General features: G+C 40.2%; 4 protein-coding genes across 5 annotated transcripts; all 4 read right to left on the reverse strand.

Annotated features, from left to right (window-relative positions):
- Positions 1–672: 672 nt before the first annotated feature.
- On the reverse strand, positions 673–2194 carry LOC140316622 (C3a anaphylatoxin chemotactic receptor-like). The gene is made up of 2 exons (XM_072394526.1): positions 2146–2194; positions 673–1861 (listed from the first exon to the last, which is right to left on the reverse strand). Exons 1-2 carry the CDS (start codon positions 2153–2155, stop codon positions 807–809), a joined length of 1065 nt encoding a protein of 354 aa, XP_072250627.1. The 5' UTR covers positions 2156–2194; the 3' UTR covers positions 673–806.
- A 1604-nt stretch (positions 2195–3798) lies between these two features.
- LOC140316628 (chymotrypsin-like protease CTRL-1) lies at positions 3799–5812 on the reverse strand. Its single transcript, XM_072394532.1, has 7 exons — positions 5724–5812; positions 5435–5538; positions 5263–5342; positions 5099–5180; positions 4818–4998; positions 4560–4690; positions 3799–4112 (listed from the first exon to the last, which is right to left on the reverse strand). Exons 1-7 carry the CDS (start codon positions 5767–5769, stop codon positions 3951–3953), a joined length of 786 nt encoding a protein of 261 aa, XP_072250633.1. The 5' UTR covers positions 5770–5812; the 3' UTR covers positions 3799–3950.
- Positions 5813–6385: 573 nt separating this feature from the next.
- hsc70 (heat shock cognate 70) lies at positions 6386–11638 on the reverse strand. 2 transcript variants are annotated; one of them, XM_072394505.1, is made up of 10 exons: positions 11457–11638; positions 10063–10267; positions 9092–9297; positions 8683–8835; positions 8047–8602; positions 7758–7960; positions 7463–7661; positions 7132–7364; positions 6812–6920; positions 6386–6775 (listed from the first exon to the last, which is right to left on the reverse strand). In XM_072394505.1, the coding sequence occupies exons 2-10, from the start codon at positions 10265–10267 to the stop codon at positions 6702–6704; spliced, it is 1938 nt and encodes a 645-aa protein (XP_072250606.1). In that variant the 5' UTR covers positions 11457–11638; the 3' UTR covers positions 6386–6701. The 2 variants fall into 2 exon arrangements, with proteins under 2 accessions (XP_072250606.1, XP_072250605.1); XM_072394504.1 differs by having other exon boundaries at positions 6386–6920; positions 11457–11636.
- Positions 11639–11868: 230 nt separating this feature from the next.
- Positions 11869–19613, reverse strand: LOC140316614 (TBC1 domain family member 15). The gene is made up of 10 exons (XM_072394519.1): positions 19123–19613; positions 17257–17442; positions 16952–17070; positions 15943–16046; positions 14428–14495; positions 14175–14321; positions 13703–13793; positions 13427–13575; positions 13183–13324; positions 11869–13102 (listed from the first exon to the last, which is right to left on the reverse strand). Exons 1-10 carry the CDS (start codon positions 19301–19303, stop codon positions 12934–12936), a joined length of 1356 nt encoding a protein of 451 aa, XP_072250620.1. The 5' UTR covers positions 19304–19613; the 3' UTR covers positions 11869–12933.
- Between the last annotated feature and the right edge of the window lie 5251 nt (positions 19614–24864).

Consider the following 24864-nt stretch of genomic DNA (forward strand, 5'->3'; position numbering starts at 1 on the left):
CACTATCTAATTGCCTTTTAGGAGTAATTAGGCACCATCCAGTTCAATTCAAATATCAGAATATACCAAAACAATAAAATACCAAAACTCACAGGGCCCATTTAAGCATCCAAGTACTTCAAAGCAGTTTTTTGGAGTAACTGCTGAAAAAAAAGGCAGTTTCCTGTTATTAGTCAATGCAGTTTGTGGTTTATTCAAACACAAGAGCATCTGCATATGCTGTTGCAATAATCTGTCAGATAAAGCATGATAAGAGGTGTGCGATGTGTAGAAAAGACGAGTTGTTCTTCAATCCATTTTTATTCACTGGTTGTAAGGGATAAGACTCAAAGTTCAGACTCCTGTTAGAGTTTCACGGATACTGCTTTACACAAACATCTTCAATTACACATTGTTAATGAGCAGGTGCAAGGATTGGTTTACACAAAACAACAGACATGTAAATTTGGCCTCAAATTACTTTGAAGCAATTCCACAGTAAATGTCTTGAAAAACTTATCTTACAGATACAAAACATTAAATTGTTACAATTAACCAAGTACTTAATACTTACAGCTTAATGCTGATTGCACAGACGTTTTTCTGTCACTACGGCTGACCGGATGCAGATGTAAGGGAGAACTATGTTATGGCATTAAACTGCTGGTTCTCCAAAGAAACACTGAAGTCACAAGTGAGCCCATTGGTTAATCAGGAGTTTAAGCAGAAGAAAGAAAAAAAAAAGATTTCCTGTAGAAATCAATTTGAGATAGATGTCATGTTCATCTTGTAATCTTTTCTCTTTCCACTTCAGTCAACATTGCCTGTCAGATGTGGACATCTTCTTTGGTGCTCTGTGTCCCCTCAGTGGTGATCACTTTGCTCTCTGTGAAGGTGATGGAAGTAACTGCATCTTTCCCGTCCAAAGGAGAGGCAGAATCTGACTTTCGTGAAATCCTAGACAAGTGTGATGTGAGGGAGTGAGAAGACGCATATGACAAGCGGTCCTCTGCCAGAGCACTCTCTAGAACAAAACAGATGGACTTGCGAAGCTTCTTCTGGAACTCATCACACATGAAAACATAGAGAATGGGGTTCAGGCAGCTGTTCATAAATGCCAGACTCACGGCCAGAGGGGATAGAACTCGAACAATGCTCTTACGACTATTAATCTTTAACTCTATAAAACTCAGAACATGGAAGGGTAACCAACAGATGAAGAATGCAAAAACCATGGAGAAAATGATTCGGATAGTTCTCCATCTCCTCGTGTTCTGCAGACGCTTAGCACGGACAGCTATGGCCACATAAGAACTAAATATTACCAGGAATGGGATGAGGAATCCCACAACAAAGCGGAAAACATAGAGACTCCAATATTGTTTTTTGGTCATTTCCGGATAAGCACAGAAATTCCTATACATTTTGCGAAAAGTGGCATAAGGGACGCTGCAGATTCCAGCAGTCAGCCAGATCACAGTACTCAAGATCTGAGCTTTGCGGACAGTGCGCTTGTTTTGTGCCCACACCACTGCCCAGATGGTCAAGCAACGGTCCAGACTTATGGCTGCCAGAAGAAAGACGCTTGCAAACATGTTAACTAAACTCACAAAGCTGTTAAGCTTGCACATAAACTCTCCAAAATGCCACTGGTAGTCTTGATAGAGAGAGACGATTGAGAATATCAGGAAGGCGGTGAAGAGGAAGTCAGCCAGGGCCAAGTTGAGAAACCACACTGAATTGACTGTTCTCTTCATCCTGAAGCCTGTCACGTAGATGACCAGACCGTTACCCAGAACGCCAATCACAAATATCAAACAGTAGATGACCAGGGAGACTGTCCTGACGTACTTCACTGCCAAGTCAGTTGAGGTGGTGTTACCTGAAAAATAACAACAAAGGCGAGGAAATGCAGTCTCTGCAGTAAGCACAAGTAAATGTATCAGGTACTTTCTCAATGCAACCTCAGCTCTCACTACAGGAGATGAAGTATTCACGCATTTTTTGAATAGCATCTCACTCTAATTCTCTTTTGATTTTTTAAAAAGTATTCAACAGATTTGCCATTTGAAAGCAAGCTTCATGTGTACCAATTCTTGCTTTATATAGCAAGATATAATGGTACACCACATTTCTGCTGATGCATTTAAAATACAAATATCTTACCGGTCCCCATTTTTGTGGTAGCTGTGAGCGTTTGTCTTTATTCTAAGCTGATCTCTGTCTGCTCCTGCTTATACTTATCCTCTGTCTGATCTCTCCTCCCTCTCAGTTAATGCAGCTGCCAATGAGAGAGAGTAGACATGCACAGGAAATGGAAAAAAATGAATAAAAATCTTATTATATATTTCTCGTCCAATGATCGCTGGGATAGGCTCCAACCCCCCACCCACCCACGAGTATAGAAAATGGATGAATATTATATATTTCTATATGTATTTATTTTGAGGGAGTTTTCAGGTCTGGGTAAGTACTGAAAAGAGAAAAGTGAGTTTGGAAATACTAGACTATTTCCCCATCCTTTTTCTAAAGATGAAAATGATTTTTTCTGAAAATGAACTGATTGAACAAGCAGAGGTCCTTTCACATAGACTACCCAGTTTTTTTCAAGAAGGACATACCTGCCATGTTACACGGTATGCAAAGGCTGTAGAGGTTAATGCTGGATTTTAGGAGAGACTCTGCAGGACTGTAGACTGATAAAATGTGCATGCACATAAATCACAGATACAGGGAATACTCAAGGATGCACAGATCTCATGAAAAATGAAATATTAAACTATTTTGTGGGTTACTATTTGTAAAAGAAATTGAAACTGAATGCAACTAAACTTATTCTGTTTATTCAATTTGTTGGGGGAAGAAGCAGTAGCAGTAATGGTAGCATTAGTAAGATTACTTCCTCTTTGGGCAGTGAGGCTCTTGTTTTGTCTTTGTCACTCTCTGTTTCAGCATTGTGGCTAGAATAAATACTGTGCTGTGCTACAGGAAGTCGAGCTACGGTCTTGTGGCTAAAGCTCAACCATACATTGGCATGTGTAGTACTTGTGTAAGATGCATTTGAACAGATTAAAACAAATAGTAAAAAACATCAAAAATGGTCTTGAAAGGTGATTGGGAAATCAATCAAAATTTGAATCTGAACATGAAGCTATGTCACTGAAAATGTGTAGGAGACTTGTTAGAAAGAAAGCATAAAACTGAAATTACTGGATGAACATCAGTTTGATGGTGCAGTCTGTGTAAGTTTTAAAGGTATTGTATCTGTTGCAGTTTTCTCTTGCTGCAGGCTAAATTTTATTATTACAGTACACCCAATCCCTCACGACCTTGTACTGTAGACTTACTATTGAAGTTACCCTAACACACTGCCCTAACCATCCCACCCGAATGCCTGGCTCTGTAGCATAGTTTTAATCCTCGAATTGCCATTTAAATTTTCAGCATTTCAGTCCCATCGAAGCAGTCAAACTATACAGGTATTATGGGCTTCATGTCCCCAAATATGCCAACCCACAAACATATGCACTCATAATGACTGTGGAGGTCATTAGACTGACTTCCTTTGACTTCATAGAGACTTACAACCAAGGTGACAACCTTCACCATTACTACTTTGTGCCTGTCCTTCACTCATCCTTACCCCAACCTCGAAAGATGTCTTCGTAAATGGTAAATTTAATAATTTACAAGCAATGTAAATCATATAAAGAAGTCCCTTTCAGATAGTGTGTGCGATGCACACACACACACACACACATACACACACACACACACACAGACTGTCCGTGCTAGAAAAGAACAAACATCAGTCACCTCTTGTGGTCATTAGAATTTATTGAGTAGTTTCTCACAAATACAGCAAAGAGCAGCAAAGTGTGTGGGTGCTGTCACTCATGGTCAGTTGTGCTTTAATACTATTAATAGTACTAACCAGTTCCTATTCATGCTGTATCGATGAATATAACAGATTAGTTGGAAGCGATGGTCTGGTCAATCCAGCGGCGCAGGTAGGACACACGGGCGTACACAGCAGGGGCCCGTACATTGCAGTTGGAGGTGCCCCAAGACACAATACCCACAAGGGACCACACACCCCTGCTCTCACAAACCAGGGGGCCACCGGAGTCACCCTAAAACAAGACACATTTGTTGTTTAAACTGACCCAGATAATGGAAAGTAGCTTGTATCTATGTCTGGATTTTACTTGTCAGTGGTGCATTCCTCAAACACTGCATACTGTATGGCTTTGTACAGGATGTGGGCCGATTACATTCAATACCAGACAACTGTGGTGCAAAACTGCTGAGAACTTGCATTATCAAATGACCAAATTTGGTAATACTGTAATCTACATTCTGTGTGGTAATGACTTGTGGTCGTAGCTTTGCTTGCAAATGTTTTAAATGTTTGTTTCAATGTACTCTCCATATCCTTACACTTATCAGAAAATGTGTTAATCACATAATTACTTACACACAAAGGATTTATTAGCATGCATTTCTAACTCATCTACTTCCATTCAATTCATGGTCATTAGTTTCTGTAAATCATTTCAAGCCATTGAACTCAATGTCACCTGGCAGGAAGACACTCCAGAAGCACCAGCACAGATCATGGCATCGGTGATTCTGTTGTAACCCCAGTAGCTCTTGCACTGATCGGGGCTGAGCAGAGGCAGGGCCGTCTGCTGGAGGAAGCGGGGGCTCGCTGAGACAGAGAGAAAACGAGGATGAGCCATTTGTTTTAGTTTTCCTCTTTGAAGTTGCTCATAGGTGTGTGCGTGTTCATATTTATCTATCATCTTGTGTGCAGCATATTTTAGACATTCACTTACAGGTTTGTCCTGTCCTGCCCCATCCGGTGGTGGCACATCTGGTTCCAGAGGGAATGCTGGTGCTGGAGGAGGCCAGGCACACTGGAGACACGCGGGATGTCATCTGCACCGGGGAGGACAGCCTCAGAAGTGTGATGTCATTGTTAAAGGTGTTGGTGTTGTAGTAAGGGTGTGTGATAGCCTGGGGGAGAGATTACAAACGTAATGACACTTTGAAACAATACAGGCAAAATTGAGCATTTCATCAAGAAATCTTTAAGTTGTGTGATGTCTTTCCTCACCCTGGCAATGTTCTTGACCTGAATAGGCTCACTGTTGTACTGCCGATCATGCTCTCCCAAGATAACACGGTGGCTTCTTGGACTGGAGAAAATAAGAATGTTCTCTATGATTACTTACGATTTGTTTCAGTCTGCCATCTTGTTGTTGTGGGACAGTTACTTACGACACACGGCAGTGAGCAGCAGTGACCACCCAGTACTGGTTAACCAGGGATCCACCACAGAAGTGGAATCCCGAGCCATCCTAAGATTGACAAGATGTGCACATTGGAACCATCTTCCTTGTCTGAACTTGCCTTTATCGGGTGGTGAGTGGTTGCAGAGTTAATTACTAACCTGAAGTGAAACCTGCCATGGCCAGGATCCAGACACAGCGGTTTCCCCGTTTACAATCTTGTTGTATCCGCTCACCTGGGGCTTAATGTTAGGCACACCACACCCTGAGACACAGCGATGCAAAGGGAAATAATAATGTGCTATTTCCAAAATGTGATTTATATGCCAGGAAGTGTCAGAATTTCATCTGCATATCGATGCTTGCAATCATCGCAATCATCTAAACGCTGCAATTTGCACTTGCCCACAGATAAACGCCTCAGATGTTTGTAAAATGCTTATCACTCACCCAGTGCAGAAGCCACAAGAGCAAAACAACTAATGAGCCAGAACATTGCTGTGACTTAGTTGTGATTCACGCCAGTGTGTCTTAGCTACGTGGAGCACTGGCTTTTATATACCTCATATGGTTTGACCCTGAGTTGTGCGTTTGGCTCAATACACAACCCACCCATCCATGTTCCACCTGTCCCAGCTTGGGAAGAGACCATCTGGTGATAAACACTTGGAATACCCGGGATAATTCATATCTGAACTTGTCTTAGAAAACCAATTGTTGCATTATCATTTCTTTGGTATGAAGCAGTAATATGCGCTGCCTTGGTTATTGCTATAAAAATTTAATTTGCATTACACTCACGGAGCTTCTTAAGTGTCTCAATTCAACTGCTTTAGGAGAGACGAGCAGAATCTGCTGTCAAGTACATTTCCATCAGCTTCTTTTAAAAAAAATACATCCTTTTCTGTGTGACAATATTTCACGTGGGCTGAAGGTTGTTACAGAGGAAACAAGATAGTTTTCACAGCTTTGGTGGAGTATTTCCAAAAACAAATTTTATCAGCAGATTTCAAAGAAGTGCAAGTTGAGGGTCACGGTAAATGATGTTGTTGTGAGTCACTCAATCATGTAACATTTAACAAAAATATAAATGACAAGAGACACAAAAGAGCTCCTGTTGGAAATTCAGAGTTGATCTTTATTGATTTGATGATTTCAAATTACAAATCAAAGGATTACTTTTTTAAAGAGGTTGTGCTGATTGTAAGTGATGATAAAGCATGACTAGGTGTTGGAGGCATTTTTGTGCAAGACTTAACTGCTTGGTTTTATTTACTTTTCAAGCGTTGAAGTGGGGATAAATCTAGAATCTAATGTTGAATTTAATGCAAGTCCTCTTGGCAACAAAATACCATTCATACAGTCAGTAGATGTGCTCAAATGTATTTGGATTTCATATGTTATATGGTGTATGAGACAAAGACGTGCTTAGTCGACCTCTTCGATGGTTGGGCCAGAAGAGGAACCAGCACCAGCTCCACCAGGGAAGCCACCAGGCATTCCTCCTGGCATACCCCCTGGCATTCCTCCTGGCATACCCCCTGGCATTCCTCCTGGCATACCCCCCTGGTACAACTTGGAAATGATAGGATTGCACACCTTCTCTAGTTCCTTCTGCTGGTGTTCATACTCATCCTTCTCTGCCGTCTGAGTAAAAGAAGGAGCAAAGAAGCAATTGTGACAAAAGGCTTCAACGTCGTCAGGTACACAAACAGGAAGTGGAAAATTGCTTCACAGTTGTACTTGTGAAAGCAGAAACTTTCATCCGGCTTGATTAAGTCTCTTTCAGCCAAAGAGGAAGCTGTGTCTGTAATATAAGACATAATAAGTTTAGATTGAATTTCTTAAACATTTTTACCTGGTTCCTGTCCAGCCAGGCAATGACTTCATTGCACTTGTCCACGATGGCCTTTTTGTCCTCAGGGCTGATCTTGTCTTGGAGTTTCTCATCTTCAACTGTACTCTTCATGTTGAAGGCCAAAGACTCAAGGGCATTTTTTGCTGAGATTTTGTCTCTCTGGGTCTCATCCTCAGATCTGAACTGCTCTGCCTCCTGCACCATGCGCTCAATATCCTCCTTACTCAGCCGTCCTATGGAGGGAAAGAATATTAAGCTTTATTAATCCATTCATTTTTGGTCATGAATCTTAGATTTTGTTTGTTTTGTAATGCTTAAAGAATTATTTCACCTTTGTCATTGGTGATGGTGATCTTGTTCTCTTTTCCTGTGCTTTTGTCTACAGCAGACACATTGAGGATGCCGTTGGCATCAATGTCAAAAGTAACCTCAATCTGAGGGACGCCTCTGGGAGCAGGTGGGATACCGGTCAGTTCAAACTTCCCCAGGATATTATTGTCCTTTGTCATGGCTCTCTCGCCTTCATAGACCTATTGATAATTATTCACATCAGATTAGGTTTCATCAGTGAACATCTATAATGTTAAGGAATATTTGTGTGAACTGGTATTCATTATTTGCTTAACCTGAATGAGCACGCCAGGTTGGTTGTCTGAGTATGTTGTAAAGGTCTGGGTTTGTTTGGTAGGGATGGTGGTGTTCCTTTTGATAAGGACCGTCATCACTCCTCCAGCTGTCTCAATTCCCAGGGACAGGGGTGTGACATCCAGCAGGAGCAGGTCCTGTACATTCTCAGACTTATCACCTGCCAAGATAGCTGCCTGCACAGCTATGAAGAGTTTCCAAAGGATAAAATCACCGGAAAGATTATATGATAGCCACATGTGAAAATAGATTTAAGCTTTAGAGTCCTACCTGCACCATAGGCCACAGCCTCATCAGGGTTGATGCTCTTATTCAAGTCACGGCCATTGAAGAAGTCCTGAAGTAGCTTCTGAATCTTTGGGATACGTGTGGAGCCACCCACAAGGACAATGTCATGGATTTGGCTCTTATCCATCTTAGCATCCCTCAAGGCCTTCTCCACAGGTTCAAGGGTTCCACGGAACAGGTCTGCATTGAGCTCTTCAAAGCGGGCCCTGGTGATGGAGGTGTAGAAGTCTGTGCCTTCATAGAGTGAGTCAATCTCGATGCTGGCCTGGGTGCTGCTGGAGAGGGTGCGCTTGGCACGCTCGCATGCTGTGCGCAGACGGCGCACTGCTCGCTTGTTGTTGGTGATTTCCTTTTTGAACTTGCGCTTGAACTCACCAATGAAGTGGTTGACCATGCGGTTGTCAAAGTCTTCACCGCCCAAGTGTGTGTCACCTGCTGTGGCCTTGACCTCAAAGATGCCATCCTCAATTGTCAGGATTGACACATCAAAGGTACCGCCGCCAAGATCAAAGATGAGAACATTACGCTCACCACCAACCTAAAATAAATGGAAGATATTATGAAGAGGAATGTAAAATAGGATGAAGTTAGCATTTTAGCAGTTAGGTAGTTAGTGACCTTTTTGTCCAGTCCATAAGCAATGGCTGCAGCAGTGGGCTCATTGATGATACGCAGCACATTAAGTCCAGATATGGTTCCAGCATCTTTGGTGGCTTGACGCTGGGAGTCATTGAAGTAAGCAGGAACTGTGATGACGGCATTGTTCAGCGGCTTAAAAAATAGCATGACTCAAAGTCAGTAAATTGTATTTGTTAATTCCACACATTAAACAGTGAAGAACCTATACAAGGGCTTTTTCTGACTGGTTTTGAGGCAAATGAAATGCTTGCTATGATTATAAGGTACAACACTTTAGATAAGGGGAAGATGGGAAGACAATTGTCGTGTGTCCCTCTTAGACAAGCATAAAACTGAGCAGTCCTGGGGCATTTCAGACACCATCTACATTCATTGTGATTCACTGTACCTTGCCAAGATAAGCTTCCGAGATCTCCTTCATTTTGGTGAGAACCATCGAGGATATCTCCTCAGGGTAGAAGCTCTTGATCTCACCCTTGTATTCAACCTCCATTTTGGGTTTGGAGGAGTCATTCACAACATTGAAGGGCCAGTGCTTCATGTCAGACTGCACCACAGGATCGTCGAACTTGCGACCAATCAGACGTTTGGCATCTTAAGATGATTTATCAGAAAAGAATTCTGTAAGTGATCTGAAAGGTACTTTGTGCAGATTCAGTTTGAATAGAAGTGTTTTATGATCTTTATTCAAAGGGTGAAATGTCACACTGTAAAAAAAAAAAAGAACTTAAAATCAACCTCACAATATTGATAAATACAGATTTTTTCCAGGTGCTGTTAAACTCCTGAGAATAGATAATGTTGAATTCATTATTAATTATGTATTTGTATAGAAGTTATACTTTGTGAAATGTGCTAGTTATTATTGCAGATGAGTTGTAAAGTGCATTCGTAAGCAATTTCTCTATAATGTCTTTCAGGAGTGATGTAATCTCCTTGAAAATTTGTTCTGTGTACGATCAAACTCATTGCGAGGAACAGTCCAGGACTTGGATTGTTAGAGTGACTTTAATGTAATGTGTTTGATAACATCCCTAATTTCTCAACACTTGCAATCAAGAGTAAAGGTAATTTAGCAATACAAGATATTAGTTATGTCATGTACTGAGAAATATTCATTTGAATTTAATTATGTTTTTTGAATGTGTGGTTGAAATAACTGTTGAATCTAGGTAGAATCTTTACTCAAAACAATGCTTTGAGCCAGAACCCGCTCAAAATCTCCCCAAACACATAGAGTTCAAATTCAGTTTGTTAGATTCTGGTGGTTTGTTTTTGCAGCACAAAGAAGGCAGAAGTGTAAGTGAGAAAGACGTTTTGTGTCGTTGGTTTACGATTGCGCAGTCTTGCAGTTATTACCAAATACAGTATTGGCTGGATTCATGGCCACCTGGTTCTTAGCAGCATCTCCAATAAGTCTCTCTGTGTCAGTGAAGGCCACATAGCTGGGAGTGGTCCTGTTTCCTTGGTCATTGGCAATGATCTCTACTTTGCCATGCTGGAAGATTCCCACACAGGAATATGTGGTACCCAGGTCAATACCTACTGCAGGTCCTTTAGACATCTGAGAAAAATGGAGGAAACAAGTTTAGTTATTGTAGCACTTTTTTATTTTGGAGTGTAATCCCAGATTGTACTTTTTCTGTTGCTTTTCAACTGTTGTTTTTATTTGTTCATTGGCTAAATGAATAGATAGGCCACTATATTTATCTACAGTATGTATGCACCAGTTGCTGTTATTTCTACAGGCCCACATGCATGGCCACACCAGTCTCAATTTGTGCTGTCCGTGACATAATGACTTACACCACCTCCTCACACTCAAGACCAAATGACCAGACTGTGTCACACTGACTTTAATTATGTGTCCACGCTGCTTCTGTCTTCCCCTCAGCGGTAAAACACAAGGAAGTCTCAGTCAGGCCTTACAAATGGGATTTACTGATCCTGCAATAGTGATCTGTGTGTCTATTTTCCGACAGCTGTCTCCAAATAGCATTCACTTACTATAATAAGCATCAGCATGTCTACATGGCAGTGAATGGTAGGTGGAAAGAAATTCAAGGATCCTTCACAAGCAATTTATAACGTAAACGTGTTTGGTTTAGAAAAATCCCACAAAGAAATCTACCGCTTTGAGGCTCAGTAACAAACTTAAGTTTGTTTATTAAATTTGAGAAGAAATTAACAACAAAAACTGGGTGTGCTCCCCAGGCCAAGGGTGGACATAGACCTTTTTTTTTTCTTCTTAGAAATAGAGAATATCCCAAACACAATGGAATATTCCACTAAATTACACAGCACCAAACTAACTTTACGAACATTTGGGAGACTAAATCTTTTTTTTACTCTACATCCAACAGATATAACCTTCCTGTTGCTGCCCCACTAGTGTTGCAACCACTCCAGGATATTAGATTATCATTTGTTATCCAGTTGTGTAACACAGAGCAGAAAACGCTGACATGGTGCTTCTTTGTCAGTCCAACGGCAAAAGCTGAATCTTGCTTTGAGCCTGTGTTTACTTGGAAATGAAAAAGTAGAACCAGTTTTTGGTTGCTGGAGTTTCTTATCTCAATTTAAAAAAGAAAAATTTCCACATGGATTCTGCTTTGCCGTGCCTTTTTTTCGACAGAAGTCATGCAAGCCTCACTTTTTGGGTACCTCTCACCACAAGTTAGAAGAATAAAGCAGTAAGCAAGACAGACTATGAAGCCAGGCCAGAATGCAAAGCTTCTCATATATGCTGTTACCTTGTGGAGTTAGATGTTCAAAACTTGAGCGTTTACTGAGTTAAAGTGATGCTGTGTTTTCACCCAGGACTCAACACGGCCGTCTGAGCTCCTCTCCAGCACTCCTTCCTTCTTGTGGCAGGCAGACTAAGAGGGCGAGCGTCTCTGCTCCCCCGTGTATATAGAGCTCTGTGCAGGGAGAGCCCATCCGGGTGTCAGGTGACTCCAGGGAAAGTTCTAGGCCGATGTTTCTGCTAACTGGCTTGATTTCCTTGAATGAAAGCTTGCTATTCTTATCTTATGCAGGCCTCAGCTCGTTGAACAGCTATAGTAGATGGACAGAGCTCTTCCAGGAGATGAAAAATCTTAAATCATCTGTATTTTGCAACAAATATATATATATATATTATTGTATATTATTGTTACTCTGATCACTATGCTGTTACGAAAAAGTGGTTTCTGAACATGGATAATGTTGTTCACATGCTTTATTTCCAATGTAGTGAAGACACTGAATGGTACAGTGTTACCAATTAAGTTTTTTCTAAATGTTCTACAAAGCCTTGTAAAAAAAACCTCTCAGCCAGTAGAGGGAAAAATACAACTTGTATTATTAACTCACTTTAGAGATACAAACAATCATCTGCTTTGTGCTACACTAAGGATCTGTGTAGTACTGTATATCTCCTTTATTTATGATTATATGCAACATGGATAGAGAGTTAGAGAGTAGTTTCTAGAGGACTGTCTGTGGTTTAAGTTACACTAAGTTTTTGAAGTTGTCTCTCAGGAGAAATCAGTTACATTATCAAACTCCATTACACACTTTGCAATGGTTCTATTTCCTGCTATCAATAGGTTGATAAAATAAGAAGAATTTCATTAAAAAATATTTTATGCAAATACAGTTAGTCTTGCTATTTTGCAAGATATAAGATAGTAAATAGGAATATTCCCCAAAACAAATCAAAAATCACCACAAGTAGCTTTACTCATGGACAATGTCTTAATATCATGCATACTGTTTGTTTCATTGCTGTTTAAACCACAGTTGTGCTGTACTTCTCTTCCCTCTTACTGCAGTTTCTTTCTGCCAGGGCTCATCTATTCTTGTTAAATAGGCCTCTCTGACTCGTGTGCCATCTTGCATTAAATATAGCTGCAGTTTGTTACCGCACCTGTTGTGACAGTACACATCTACACACTGTTGGTATTTGAATGTTGCGCAACATCGCGAGCGACAAAGCTCCAGTGAGGTAATAGAAATATTAAGCTCCACTTTCAAAGCTGCTCATGAGAGCAAACAAAAATACTCACAGCTCTTGTCGGTCAACTTTCATACAATAAATACTGTACATGATAATGATAACAACAACAACTTGTCACTTTTAAGGTAAGCAGCCATCAAAGTATTTCCCTCAGAAACAAAACTACATATAGGAATGATACCTCCTTCGCTATGAAATTTCAATTTCATATGTTATTTGAATAATGGCTGTCACTTTAAAACAAATAAACTACGCAGTTGATAGAAAAAGTCCTCCTGTTTGCTCCTGTTTGCTCTGCAGTGCCCATTCATATAATCCCAAGCACAGCGCTTGCAGTAGTTGTAGAAATGGTGCTCTGCTTTCTTCAGCGTGCTGTTCAGGTCCAGTTTTCCCTGAAGGCTGCCCAAAAGGAAATAGCTCTATCAATGCATTGCACAAACTTAGAAATACACAAATATCTCTCACACAGAGGAACGAACCTGCTGGTAAACTGGATGAGCTGGACGTCGTCTCGGCACTGCAGCAGAGACTCTCGGTTGTCCAACAGAATGGCTGCACAGATGAAGAGCTCAAAGGTGAAGTCGGTGTTGAAGGCCTGCAGCTCTGACTCCGAACTGTCCTCTGGAAACATTGCAAGGCAAAGACAATAAGCTGTGAGCCATTTTCCAGAGGTAGCTTTCAGGAAAAGTTTCACTTGTTTTGCCTTATTCTCCCGAGCTTCACCTGTGCAGTATCTTTGCGCCAGTCTTTCCTGATAACGGGCACGGTCGACTTGCTGTGAGATGAGCTCTAAGTGGTCACAACTCAAAATCTCAAACAAACGTAGAGCATCGCTTTGTTCAAACTCTCTTTGGAAACCCAGTAATAGCCATCTTAAAGGAGAGGCAACACATGCACAGACATAACAAACTGTTGTACAAAAATGTAACAAAATGTAAAAAAACAATATACATGTGTTAAACCATATAAAAAAGATAGAGAAGGGTATTAAAGAGCTACCGGTGGCAGAATGTGAGGCTCTCCATACTGTCTCTAACCAAATGAGCATAAAGCTGAGGGTCCAGTTCCTTTAACAAGGCCGCCTCCAGCTCTGAAAGATGTTGAAAACAACTTTATGTGCTTAAACTGAATTATTTTCACAGACAAAACATTTACTTGGGACATAGTCAGCTTATTTTTTTATTTGACATTCTGGTTTGTTTTACCACAAGATCATCCCAGTGCAAACGTCTTGGGCAATTTCAACATTACATGAAAAAGTCTGTGACTTTATATCTTCTTCATAGGTATGTGAGTTCCAAACACCTTTGCAAATATCTGTATTCTGTTGAATAAATCAACAAAGAAACCACCCACACTCCAGTTAGAACAATAAAAAAGTAAATGAATAAGATGGCCTGTAGCTCAGCAAAGATAACAAACAGGTGTTAACACAAAACTGTGTTTCTGCATTTTTTATTTATATTCTCACCTATTTTCCTGTGCAGACCATCAGCTCTGAAATCCCTGGAGAATTTTTCCATGTAGCATGAAAAACTCCAGAAAGTGTCAACCTCCGAGTCGAGAACCTCCAGGAACCGGCTGCACAGGTCATTCATTCCCTGAGCATAACTAACCTCTGGGCAACAAACAACGCACAACGAAAAGGTCAGCATAAAAAGGTCTGCTCTAAGCCTGTCTGATCTGGCAAAAACACTCGAGATGGATCAATTCTGGCTGTTTACCTGGATGAAAAGCAGCGTAAGTGATGAGGATATCTCTCAGTACCAACAAGTTGCCCAAACCTTCATTCCTGTGGACTCACAAGAATGATTGGTGTTACAAAAGAAGAAGAAGAATTTGTAAAACGTATCTCATGTGCCTGCTTATCATTGACATTAAGTCATTGGAATTATGATGGAATTATAAGTGCTGCCAGAAGGTTTTCACACCTTTTCAAGTTTTTGTTTCAGACTAATTTTGAAATGGATTCAATTAATTCATTTTTTAAATTTGAAATCAATCTGTACATTATTCTCTACACTGGCAAAGAAAAAAACTAGGTCTTTGGGGAGTTTTTTCCTAATTGATCCAAAATAAAACATATGGCATATCTATATGTATCAGTCTCCTTTCTGATGCTTTCACATCTTGGTTTGAGCCCACCTGTATCCAATAATTCTTTGGCCATAATAACTTGATGATGCATGTCTACATTAAAACAAAGCAATAAGGTTGAGACAGAAAGGGGAAGAATGCAAAATAAATTTTCTAAAGCAAATTGAGTGCACAACAGACTCCATTTTTCTAAGATGGAAGAGGTTTGGAGCCACACCCAGACTTTGTATATCAGACAGCCCAGCCAAACTGGGAGATCAATCAGCCAACAGCAGCTATCAATGAGACCCAGAGATCTTTTGTGAGATGGGAGAACAACACAAAGGGACAGAGGGATCACTGCAACACTTAACCAATCGTTCCTTTAAGGTAGAGCAGTTAGAGAAAAGCTATACCTCACAGAGGTCAGCTTCACACCAGTACAGTGGTGTGTGTGTTGCATGCGCTTCTAGATCTAAATCAAGGTGTGTGGGGGGAACCAGATACTTTAGATAACCACATTAATGCTCTATAGTCAAATATGGTGACGGCAGAATCCTTCTGCTGGGATGTTTTTCTGTGCGTAATGAGAGAAAACTCAGAGTAGATGGAAAGATGGACGGGAAAAAAATCATAGAGCAGTCTGCCGTGAAAACCTTTGCCAGGGTGCTCAAGATCTCAGGCTGGGGTGAAAGTTTATATTTCAAAACTCAAAACTCAAAAATCTCTTGCCTTTAAAAAAAAAAGTGACCTATTCTTCTGGCCTTACCTAGATTAAGACACAAATGTGTTTATTTTATTCTAGCGTTCCTCGGTTTACTCAGTCTTTTTGTTAAGAGCGTGACAACAATAAGACCTTGTAAACAGCTGGATAAACCAGGCGGATGTTTGGAGACGACCACCCTTTCAAAAATAATGGGTGTATGTGTTCAAACCTTTGACCGATACTGGAGATAATTCTAAATATAATAAGCAGAATTATGCTGAAGCTTGCATTATATAAAGCTTTGGTAGGGTGTTAGTTCATTGCAGTGCTTGGTATTAAGAGCAGAAAGACTGTAAAAGTTTATCTTTTAGACACTTCAAATTAGAGGCCCCATAAACTTCATGATGACAATAAGAAATTGGATTCCAATACATCATCTAGTTTAAGAATAACTCACTGGTAGTAGCTCAGGTCTCTATTGGTTCGGGGCACATCCTTGTCAATGATTCGTATGGCTTCCCGTAACTCCTCCTCGTCAAATGTGGTCCGCACAAATACCATCTGTCAGCAGAAGGGAAATGTTGACACACAAGCAGACAGCTGACGCATTAAAGGACACTAAATGTCTTAGTGATGTGCTTCTGTTCAGCAGAAAGTTTCAGTGTGCAATGCTGCTGATTCTATAAGTGGGATTCTACTGAAGGGATGTAACATCATTTGTCCAAGAGATATTCCTTCATATAGAGTTTTGATGATTGTGGTTGTCTGTCTTTGTCTATCACATCAGTGTTTAGTTGGGTTGAAATATTGACAGCTTTACACATTCATCAACCGTTCAGTGACCCCTTGTGTAGTGGACAGAGGCAGTGCCATGCTGGATTAAACCGTTCCAATTGCTCACATTATTTCTAACAACATTTCCTAGGGATTATTAATGATTTTTTAAGAGGAGCGGTGGACCTAAATCATTGTCATATCAGAGCCACAGAATCACTGAATTGTAAGGGTCAAGAGTCCAGCTTTTTCCTTTAATCTGTTACTTGTCTGTCTATTTGACTGCTATTGACTAAGATCTTAGTGCGTTCGGCTTCCATAGAGGCCAAACATTTGGATACCAGATATTTCATCCTATCATAAAGGCTCAACAGCTGTATGTGTTTTGTTAAGTGTTGCATGACAAGTGTTCCTATCTGAATACAAAGGTATATCACCTGTTCACACTCTTGAGACATAAGTGCTTAACACTTCAAGTACCACAAACTCTTCAAATAATACCAGAATAAATTACAGTTAAACTAAATTAGATCCTAATGAGGCATTTCTCTATACACATCACTCCCCCTGTGTTAAACTGATGATCTCTTCTTAAAATAAAAAAAGAGAAAAGAAATTAAACAATATTTATTAAAAGAAAGAACCAGCACAGAAAAGTGCTGAAAACAAATATACACTGGATTTGGTCTAACCTGTGCCTGAAGCTCCAAGAAGGCCAGCCTGTCTCTGACCTCCTCTGACTGGTTTTGGACCTTCTGTTCTGCTTGTGCCTCCCTCTGATCAAAGTATCTGACAGCTGAAACCAGCTCAGCTGGGTCATATGGACACAGAAGTGGGTTTTTTTTTTTAAAAAGAGAGAAAATTGGTGAATTGGTCCAGTCCGGTCCGGTCAGATTGGAAAAGAAAAGAAAAGAAAAGAGAAGAGAAAAAGACAAAAGAAAAGATGAACAACTTCCTTCACGGTGACAGCTGAGTTTGTGCATGTTTGAGCCTTTACCATCAGTGCCGTTGAGGTGTATTCGCACCGCTGAGGGAACAAGCTGCTGCCACTTTCTCTTCATGACCTGATAACGTACGAACAACTGCTCCTGCAGAAACGGGCGCTCTGAAGCTGTGGAGCCACATGGGTACATCCCAAACAGGAAACGCCACACTAGGCCTCTCTCAGATGGAGACACGCCCCCTAGACAGGGATTAAAAACCTTTTTAAAGCAGTCAAGCTAAGCGACTATGTGCAGCATTTCCCACGAGTTATCACCACCAGAATGAAACAAAACCTAAAGTGATCCACTTTTTCGGTAACTTCCGGGTTGATTTTGAGATGAGGAATTATTTTTCTCTGTATAGTTTCTAATTGTTTGTGTCCCCTTTAGTAGGTGGTGGAATGTGAATGTGGAATGAAAGGTCAATGGAGCACAGAAAAGGAGGGTGAGTTTTCACATTCCTACCAAAAGACATGTGATGTTTTACAGGATGATGAACTTGATTTTTTTCTTTCATGTCCTGTATCTAACTCCTGGTAAAACATTTTCAACAAAACGTCATCTGACTGACAAGCTTCCTTTATCTATAACCTTCATGGAAAATCCAGAGGTACCCTCATGGTCTAACTTCTCACACTTCACAGAATAACTTCAGTAAAACTACTGAATCTCATGTGATTTTGTTCCCCATATTCTTTAGAGGTCCCACCAACTTAATAAATGCTGTCTGTTGTTTTCTCACAGGCGTCACACTGGAGCTATTTGCCCCAGGAAGTCTGATGTACAATGAAATGTTTGACTTTAAAAGAGAGTGGCTTGATTGTAACTCAGCATCACTTGACTCAGTCTTGGCCTGTAGAGATTACATGGTCACAATTAACTGGAGCATCTACTGGAGCATCTAAATCAAAAAAATCATTTGATAATATATACAGCACACAGTCGTAGGAGAAGTAGTTAGATCTTTTACTTTAATAAAAGTATATGTGTTTTGAACCAAACGTGCATAAGGTATATAAAGTAAAATACTAAAATGCTAATTTGTGTTTTACTATATGATGTTTATAGATAAATATTACTGCTGCATAAATGCATATATTGCATTTTACAGCTGTATATATTTCAGATTCTGTGAGAACAAAAACAAAAGCTCTGAACAAATGCACTATTGTCAGCTTTACATATTTTTCAGGCAAATCTAAGACATGATTTAAATGAGTTCAAGTATTTTAAGTAGTAGAAGAATCTTCTCCACCTATACATGAGCGAACGCCTTCAATAAATAAATTCAAAATCAAAATGCCCAAACCTGAAGATATGTGGTTTCCACTGTGAACATTTGCGATATGAAATGGACAGGAAAAACTCTCCAGACAAAATGTTGTGTTGTGAAAAAGGTTTGCCGCTGAGAGTTAGATGTATAGAGCAACATTCTCAAGTATAAGCACATCAAATGTCAAGCTGGGGACCTGAGTGACAAGATTTAGCTACATTTCACTGCTGACTGCTCTCCAAAACAGTGCCATAAAGGCCACGTTTATTATAGCCTATATGTGAGAAATATGAATGGGCTGTGCTCTGCGCCAACTACTTTCCATTTACACCATGAGAATATAGAGAAGCGTTTCTATGTTATATACCTGTTATATATTACATATATATTATATATATTTATATATTATATAAACATCTATATATTATTATATGTTATATATATGCATGGCGATTAGGGATGATTTAAGATCCCCCTTTTTGTTGAGGCCAAATCTCACTACCCTACTACTCTATAAGCTTTTCTGTTAAAGGCCAGCCAAACTTCTAAAAATACTTAAACTGCAGTGCAGCTCTAAGTTATTCGTATACAGTTATAGATGATAGACCGTTTCTGAAGACGTGCATCCTCAGCCTTGACTCGTCGACCCTCCCCTCTGCGTCCATGACTCCTGGTAAGGTGAGCCGTGCGGCGGAGAGAGCGGGAGAGCTCACCGCTGCTACTCTCCTGACAGAGCGGATCCCTTCTCCGCCCCTCGGCTTTCCGCTGTTGTTATTGAGATCTTCCATGCGTGTCCGCCGCTTTCCCGATCACACCCAGGCAGGTGAAGCAACGTTTGCAATGAAGTTAAGTCGCATTTTACTCCCTAAACGCCGCGTCTCTTCCCAAACCCATCTCCCCCGTGAGTGTGCGCCAGAGCTGAAATCTGCCAGGACCAAATTCTTCCAGGGCGAGACGTTCGGGATCACCAACAACTTCCTCGATATAGTTTCAGGAAACCATTTCCAGCTCTGTTGACTCACATTGCAGCCAGCTGGGAGTCATATGACTGCACCTTTAAGATCCGAGTTTGACCCACATTCCAGGTGGAGTCCGGGCTCAAGCTCCAAAGTTCACCGTGGGTTTGCTAGAATGTCGCACTCCCTCCATCTAGTGGTTTTATAGAAAAACGTCAGGTTTGTCAAAAGACAATCGCTTGAGTACTCAGTAAAGTTCAACTGTTGGTTCAGTTAAAGATGAATAGGTTGTGCTGAGCAAAGATACTTGAGCCTTTCCCCGGCTTTGGTGGCAGCTGCTTTCAGAGGTATAAACCGACCAGCCACAACATTAAAACCACTGAATGATAAAGAGTAATGCTCATCTTATTAGAAAGCAAAGTTATGTTGGCGTAACCTGCATCCTCCTGTCATTCACATAGCTGTCACAAAGAGAACTGCCACCCCTTTGAGGTACCATTTGGGCCAAAAATATGACACATCAGGACAAAATAACAGGTTTACAATCATAAGAACAAAGTCGTCCAGGAAGACGAAGTAAGTTTTGCCACAGTTGAAGTACTGTTCAGAGTTACATAAGCCTGGTAATGTCAAGAGAACATTGTCACATGTCCACTGAGCTACAACAGAAAAAGGAGTATTTTTATTAAACAGGCACTGTAAAACGCTTATTGTGTCATCCTGATTGCTTACACCTCACATTGATGTCAGACATAATTTGGAATCTCTTTGCATTGACTTGCGACTGTGGATTTCATCCACAGTCGGTTACCCTGAACTCGCAACAACCAAATAATCACTCTTAATAAAATGTGAACCATTATGTGACAGGCAGTTGATGCCTCTTGATGGATTTGTAATTCTAATGATTACTCATTAGGTAAAATGAATGAATAAAGGTGCATGTGTCTCTGGAGCAGAGAAACAAAGGGACTTTTAACAGCACTTGCAAGCTTTTTATAGAACTGTTGAGATTACAGCACACTTTTTGGGTAAGTTTGGCCACTTCCTCCTCACAAAGCCAACTCACATACCTCAAATTACTCACTGAACCATTTGATCTCTGCTGTAGTGATTAGCATTCAGTCTATTCACTAAAATAACACACTATAAACTCATAGAATCAGCCCCTCACAATATTACAGAAAAACATTTGGATCAAATGATATATCGCTCATACAGTGCTGTGCCAAATAGAGCTAAACAAAAGCACTGAACAATATGGTAATATTTCAGCTTTCTCCGACAAGCAGGCAAGTGTGCTTTAGTGTTTGCATTCAGTGGATGGATGTCACCTGCTGCATTAGGCCAAACAAATAAGACACAAATACCTTTATGAGAAATGGGTTCATCGAACGCTTCTTTTTTGAGTTACTGAGGTGTCATTGACTCAGAGAGGTGTAAAAACCGATGGAGGAAGTTTATTTTTAAATGAGAAGGCGTACTCAAACTATAGAGGGCAGCTGCATTTGACCGTCAGGACTTGGATGCATGCAAATGTGTGTAAAACCTTCCCTCAAACTGGTTTTATTGAGGTCACCTTTTCTGCCCAAACTTCCTCTTTTTTTTTTTTGTTAATTCATCCCAACCATGCAATAGGAAACACACCCAAAGAATTTCACATCTGTGCTGAGATCGAAAACATATTGACTGACAAAGCAAGGAGCTCGATGTCCTCTGCCCTCATCTCACAGTGAGTACTTACTTTATGTGGTAAATACTGTCAGGTTAACATGTTTTAGAAGCTGCTGTAAAACAGAGCTCATTTTAAAATTGCATGATTCTGTCTGATAACAAAAATATGTCTTTTTGGATCAGATGCAGCGGCTGAACCTGATAACTCTCGGTCTCATGTTAACTCTGGTCTCGTGTTCAAACGGTGGGCGACACATTGAGCTGATGAGTTTGTTTGGAATGTGCAAAGTGTGAAGTTGAATGCTACAAATTCAAATTGTTTTTGGTTTTGAATACAGGTCAGGAATGGAAAATAAATGTGGAAAGAAATAAAAGGGGAGAAATTGGCGCAAACCTGATCATACAATGCAATTTCACCTATCCAGAAGCACAACACACGGAAAATGTAACGGTTTACTGGAAAACCAGAGGGAAAAGTAACTGCAGTAAGAATGACAAGGACAGCTCTGCATTCGTTTTTCATCCAAAAAACTCATGCGTGGTTCCCAAGTACAGAGGAAAAACAAAGCTCATCGGAGATAAACTCAAAGGCAACTGCTCTTTACTGATTACAAACATAAGTGAACCTGAACCAGGAATCTACGTGCGCATTTCTGGACTCAACGACAACTACAGTTTCAAACAAGATACTGTGACCATTTCTGTGAATGGTTGTTAATTCAGTTCTACATATTTTTTTTCAAAATGTCAAAATTACCCACATTTTTCAGTGCAGAAAGGTTCAATAAATACTTTGCACGTTTCTCCTACAGGGTCAGCTGTTGTTCCAGTCAGGCTCGTGCCAGGTATGACATTTATGGCTCAATTTTTTTACTCAAATCTATTTGACTACTCCTTACTCTGCCTTCACACAGTGTAACATTTCCCCAACTTTTGCAGATTCCAACATCTTCCCGACGACTCCATCACAATCCCTCCATTCATCCATCCAGCCATCTACCGCACAATCCATGACAAGTGATACTTTATTTGCTCAGTTCGTTTGGTAGAAAGAAACAGGGTGATATCCATTATGTCAATATTTGTAATTCAGCTGATTTTACTGAAATTATTTCTGTTCACAGCAATGCCCACCAGTGATGACCACCTTGTGTATTTGGTAATCATTATACCAGTTCTGGCACTTCTGATCCTTATTGTTGCTGGAATTGTGATTTACAGGAAACACAAGAGGTAACATTGCTTTTTGGATCCTTTACGAACTGTGAGTGTAGCGCCTCGTAAGCAAGAGACATGTTCTGCCGATGTCCGAAGCCAGCCTAGAATAATGTGGACATTTGAAATGTGTTCTTTCCTGTCAAAATAAGTACATGGCGTCGAGGTAGCGAACATAAAGCACATAAATAGTGTGAATAATTGTGGTTTCCTGAAAACATCAAATGGGAAAATGTGCCCCTGATGAGGGGGTTTCCTTTTCTTCGGTGTTACTCTCGCGCCTGTCGAAAGGCCTTCATTTTGCAGTATGAAATATGTATCGAGTTGAGAGGCCTTGTATGTGATAGAAAACCCCTGCCAGATATATATGATCCTAATTAATTCATTCTCATGTAGTAAAGATGGCTAAGAAAGCTTTACAGTAGTATTTTCTTTGTATATGAATTTCTTTAACGAGTTTGCCTCAAATGGTAACCTGATTGCATTTTTCTTTTTTTTTTCTAACATCACAGCAACAATACATTAGGAGTCACCAATCCCTTCAGGTCAGGGTCTTCCACCCACAGGGACTCAGGCTATTATGTGAACTTCAGCAGAGCATCATCAAAACCACCCGAAAGGTATGTTTTGTGGTTCACTGGATAAATTGCATTACATCAGAGCTAATATCTTTATTAGTGACAATATTAGTGTATTTTACTCTCTTTAGTGTTAGCAGTGTCAATAAATAAGAATTCAACATCCTGACAAATGTCCACAGATAGTTTAGTGTTTTTCCGTCCAGATGAGATGTTAACTCATGACAAAATTACACTTTTCGGATTTCTGAACTTTCAAACTGGATGCTATACAGGATTTTGTCTTTTCTTCTTTTTCTCAGCAAAGTAAAATCTTGCAAAACTTTAGATGTGAAAGGTACTGAACAGAAAGCCATCGACGATCCTGTCTATGTTAATTTCCAGGTACTTTTGACTTCCATTTATCTGAATGGTAATATCGTAAGAGGATTTTAAAGACATGGCCATTCTGTCTTTTAACAAACAGTTAAACCTAATCCTGACGTAACTTGTCTTCTGTCTTTGCAGGAACAAACCAATCAAATCAGCCAAAGTATGGACAACATTTATGCAAATGTGGATTACACCAAATAGGAGAACATTTTCCTTTGCCTTTGTATTTTGAATTGTTTACAGGGACTGTTCATGTCTGTGACCAGGCATGTGTTAGTGCGTAGGATACATTAAATAGGAAAAACTAAAAAACAAGATGCGTTTCAATCCAATCACATAACAACTAGACACCATTAATGATTACAAACTGTCTTTGTTGGCTCACAGCTGCAGAAATTTATGGACGCCAGCAAAGAATGGTTTGCAAAAGACGCTGTTTCAGACTTAAGTATATTGGGACTGCAAGTGAGCTGGTGAGCATAAAACGTCATAACCAGCAGGGATGATGGGAGGCCTTTACCATTATGCAAACAAACACAATTTGTCCCAATTTGTGAATCAAAACAATTGCCTGAAATGACACAATGTTCTATTTTCTCCTTGTTATTATTGTTTTTATTTATGTGTTTAACTGGTAAACTTGGTAAGTCTTAGTTCTGTATTACACAACTGTGTGACAGGAAATTATATCAAAAATGGGGTTATTTTGTTTCGCAACTTTGCTTCAACAGTTTAACTTCTCTTGACTGAAGTTCTGTTTTCTGCAGAATGTTTCTATCTAATCTAAAAGGGTGACGTGCAGCACGGTAGGCTGTGTTTCCTGTGTTACTTGATGCATTTGCCAACACAGCTCCTGTGTGTTTGGTGAATTTAATGTCTGTTTTTTCACAAATAAAGTGTAAGAGAAAATGGATCTGCTGTCTAGTTCTTGTTCACAGCTCTGCAGCTGGTGTGTAACACTGAGTCAAATAGCCAAATGGGGGGGGGGGTTAGTGAAGGTGTTAAAGTTGACACCCGTTTTCTCTGCTGATATTTTGGTGGGCAGTAGTTATAGGACAGTAAGACTTTTGTAAACAGAAAAAGGTTTTTGAGAAACTGTCATGATTGCAGTTGTAATGAAAGTGCTGTTATATGAATTAATGACATCAACATCCACACAGTATTGGTCCTTCACAAACTGAGAAAAAATCGATTACAATGAGGAACGACGAAGTCTGGTATCTGCTACAGACTGATGAGATGTTTCTAGCACAAATATGTTCATTTTGAGGGTCATATGACATCATTTTGCATCAAGGTCTCATTATTGGCATAATGTGTCTCTGCAAACAGAATTTGGAAGGTAATTTACACCAAACAGAGGCGCCTGATGAGATTCTGCAGATCAGCAAAACTATCTCGACCTTGGTTGTATCCATCTCCTGCATATTTGCGCTGGCTTATCATCACAGCTTGGAGTCTGTTGTTTTATCAGAGCTGACGGAGCACGACAGGAGCGGGCAACACAGAGCCACAAAACACACACAGCACCATGACGTCGTACAGCCTCTCGCA

Source organism: Leuresthes tenuis, unplaced genomic scaffold (assembly GCF_036924035.1).
Source record: "Leuresthes tenuis unplaced genomic scaffold, fLeuTen1.0.hap1 SCAF_10, whole genome shotgun sequence".
Classification (NCBI taxonomy): domain Eukaryota; kingdom Metazoa; phylum Chordata; class Actinopteri; order Atheriniformes; family Atherinopsidae; genus Leuresthes; species Leuresthes tenuis.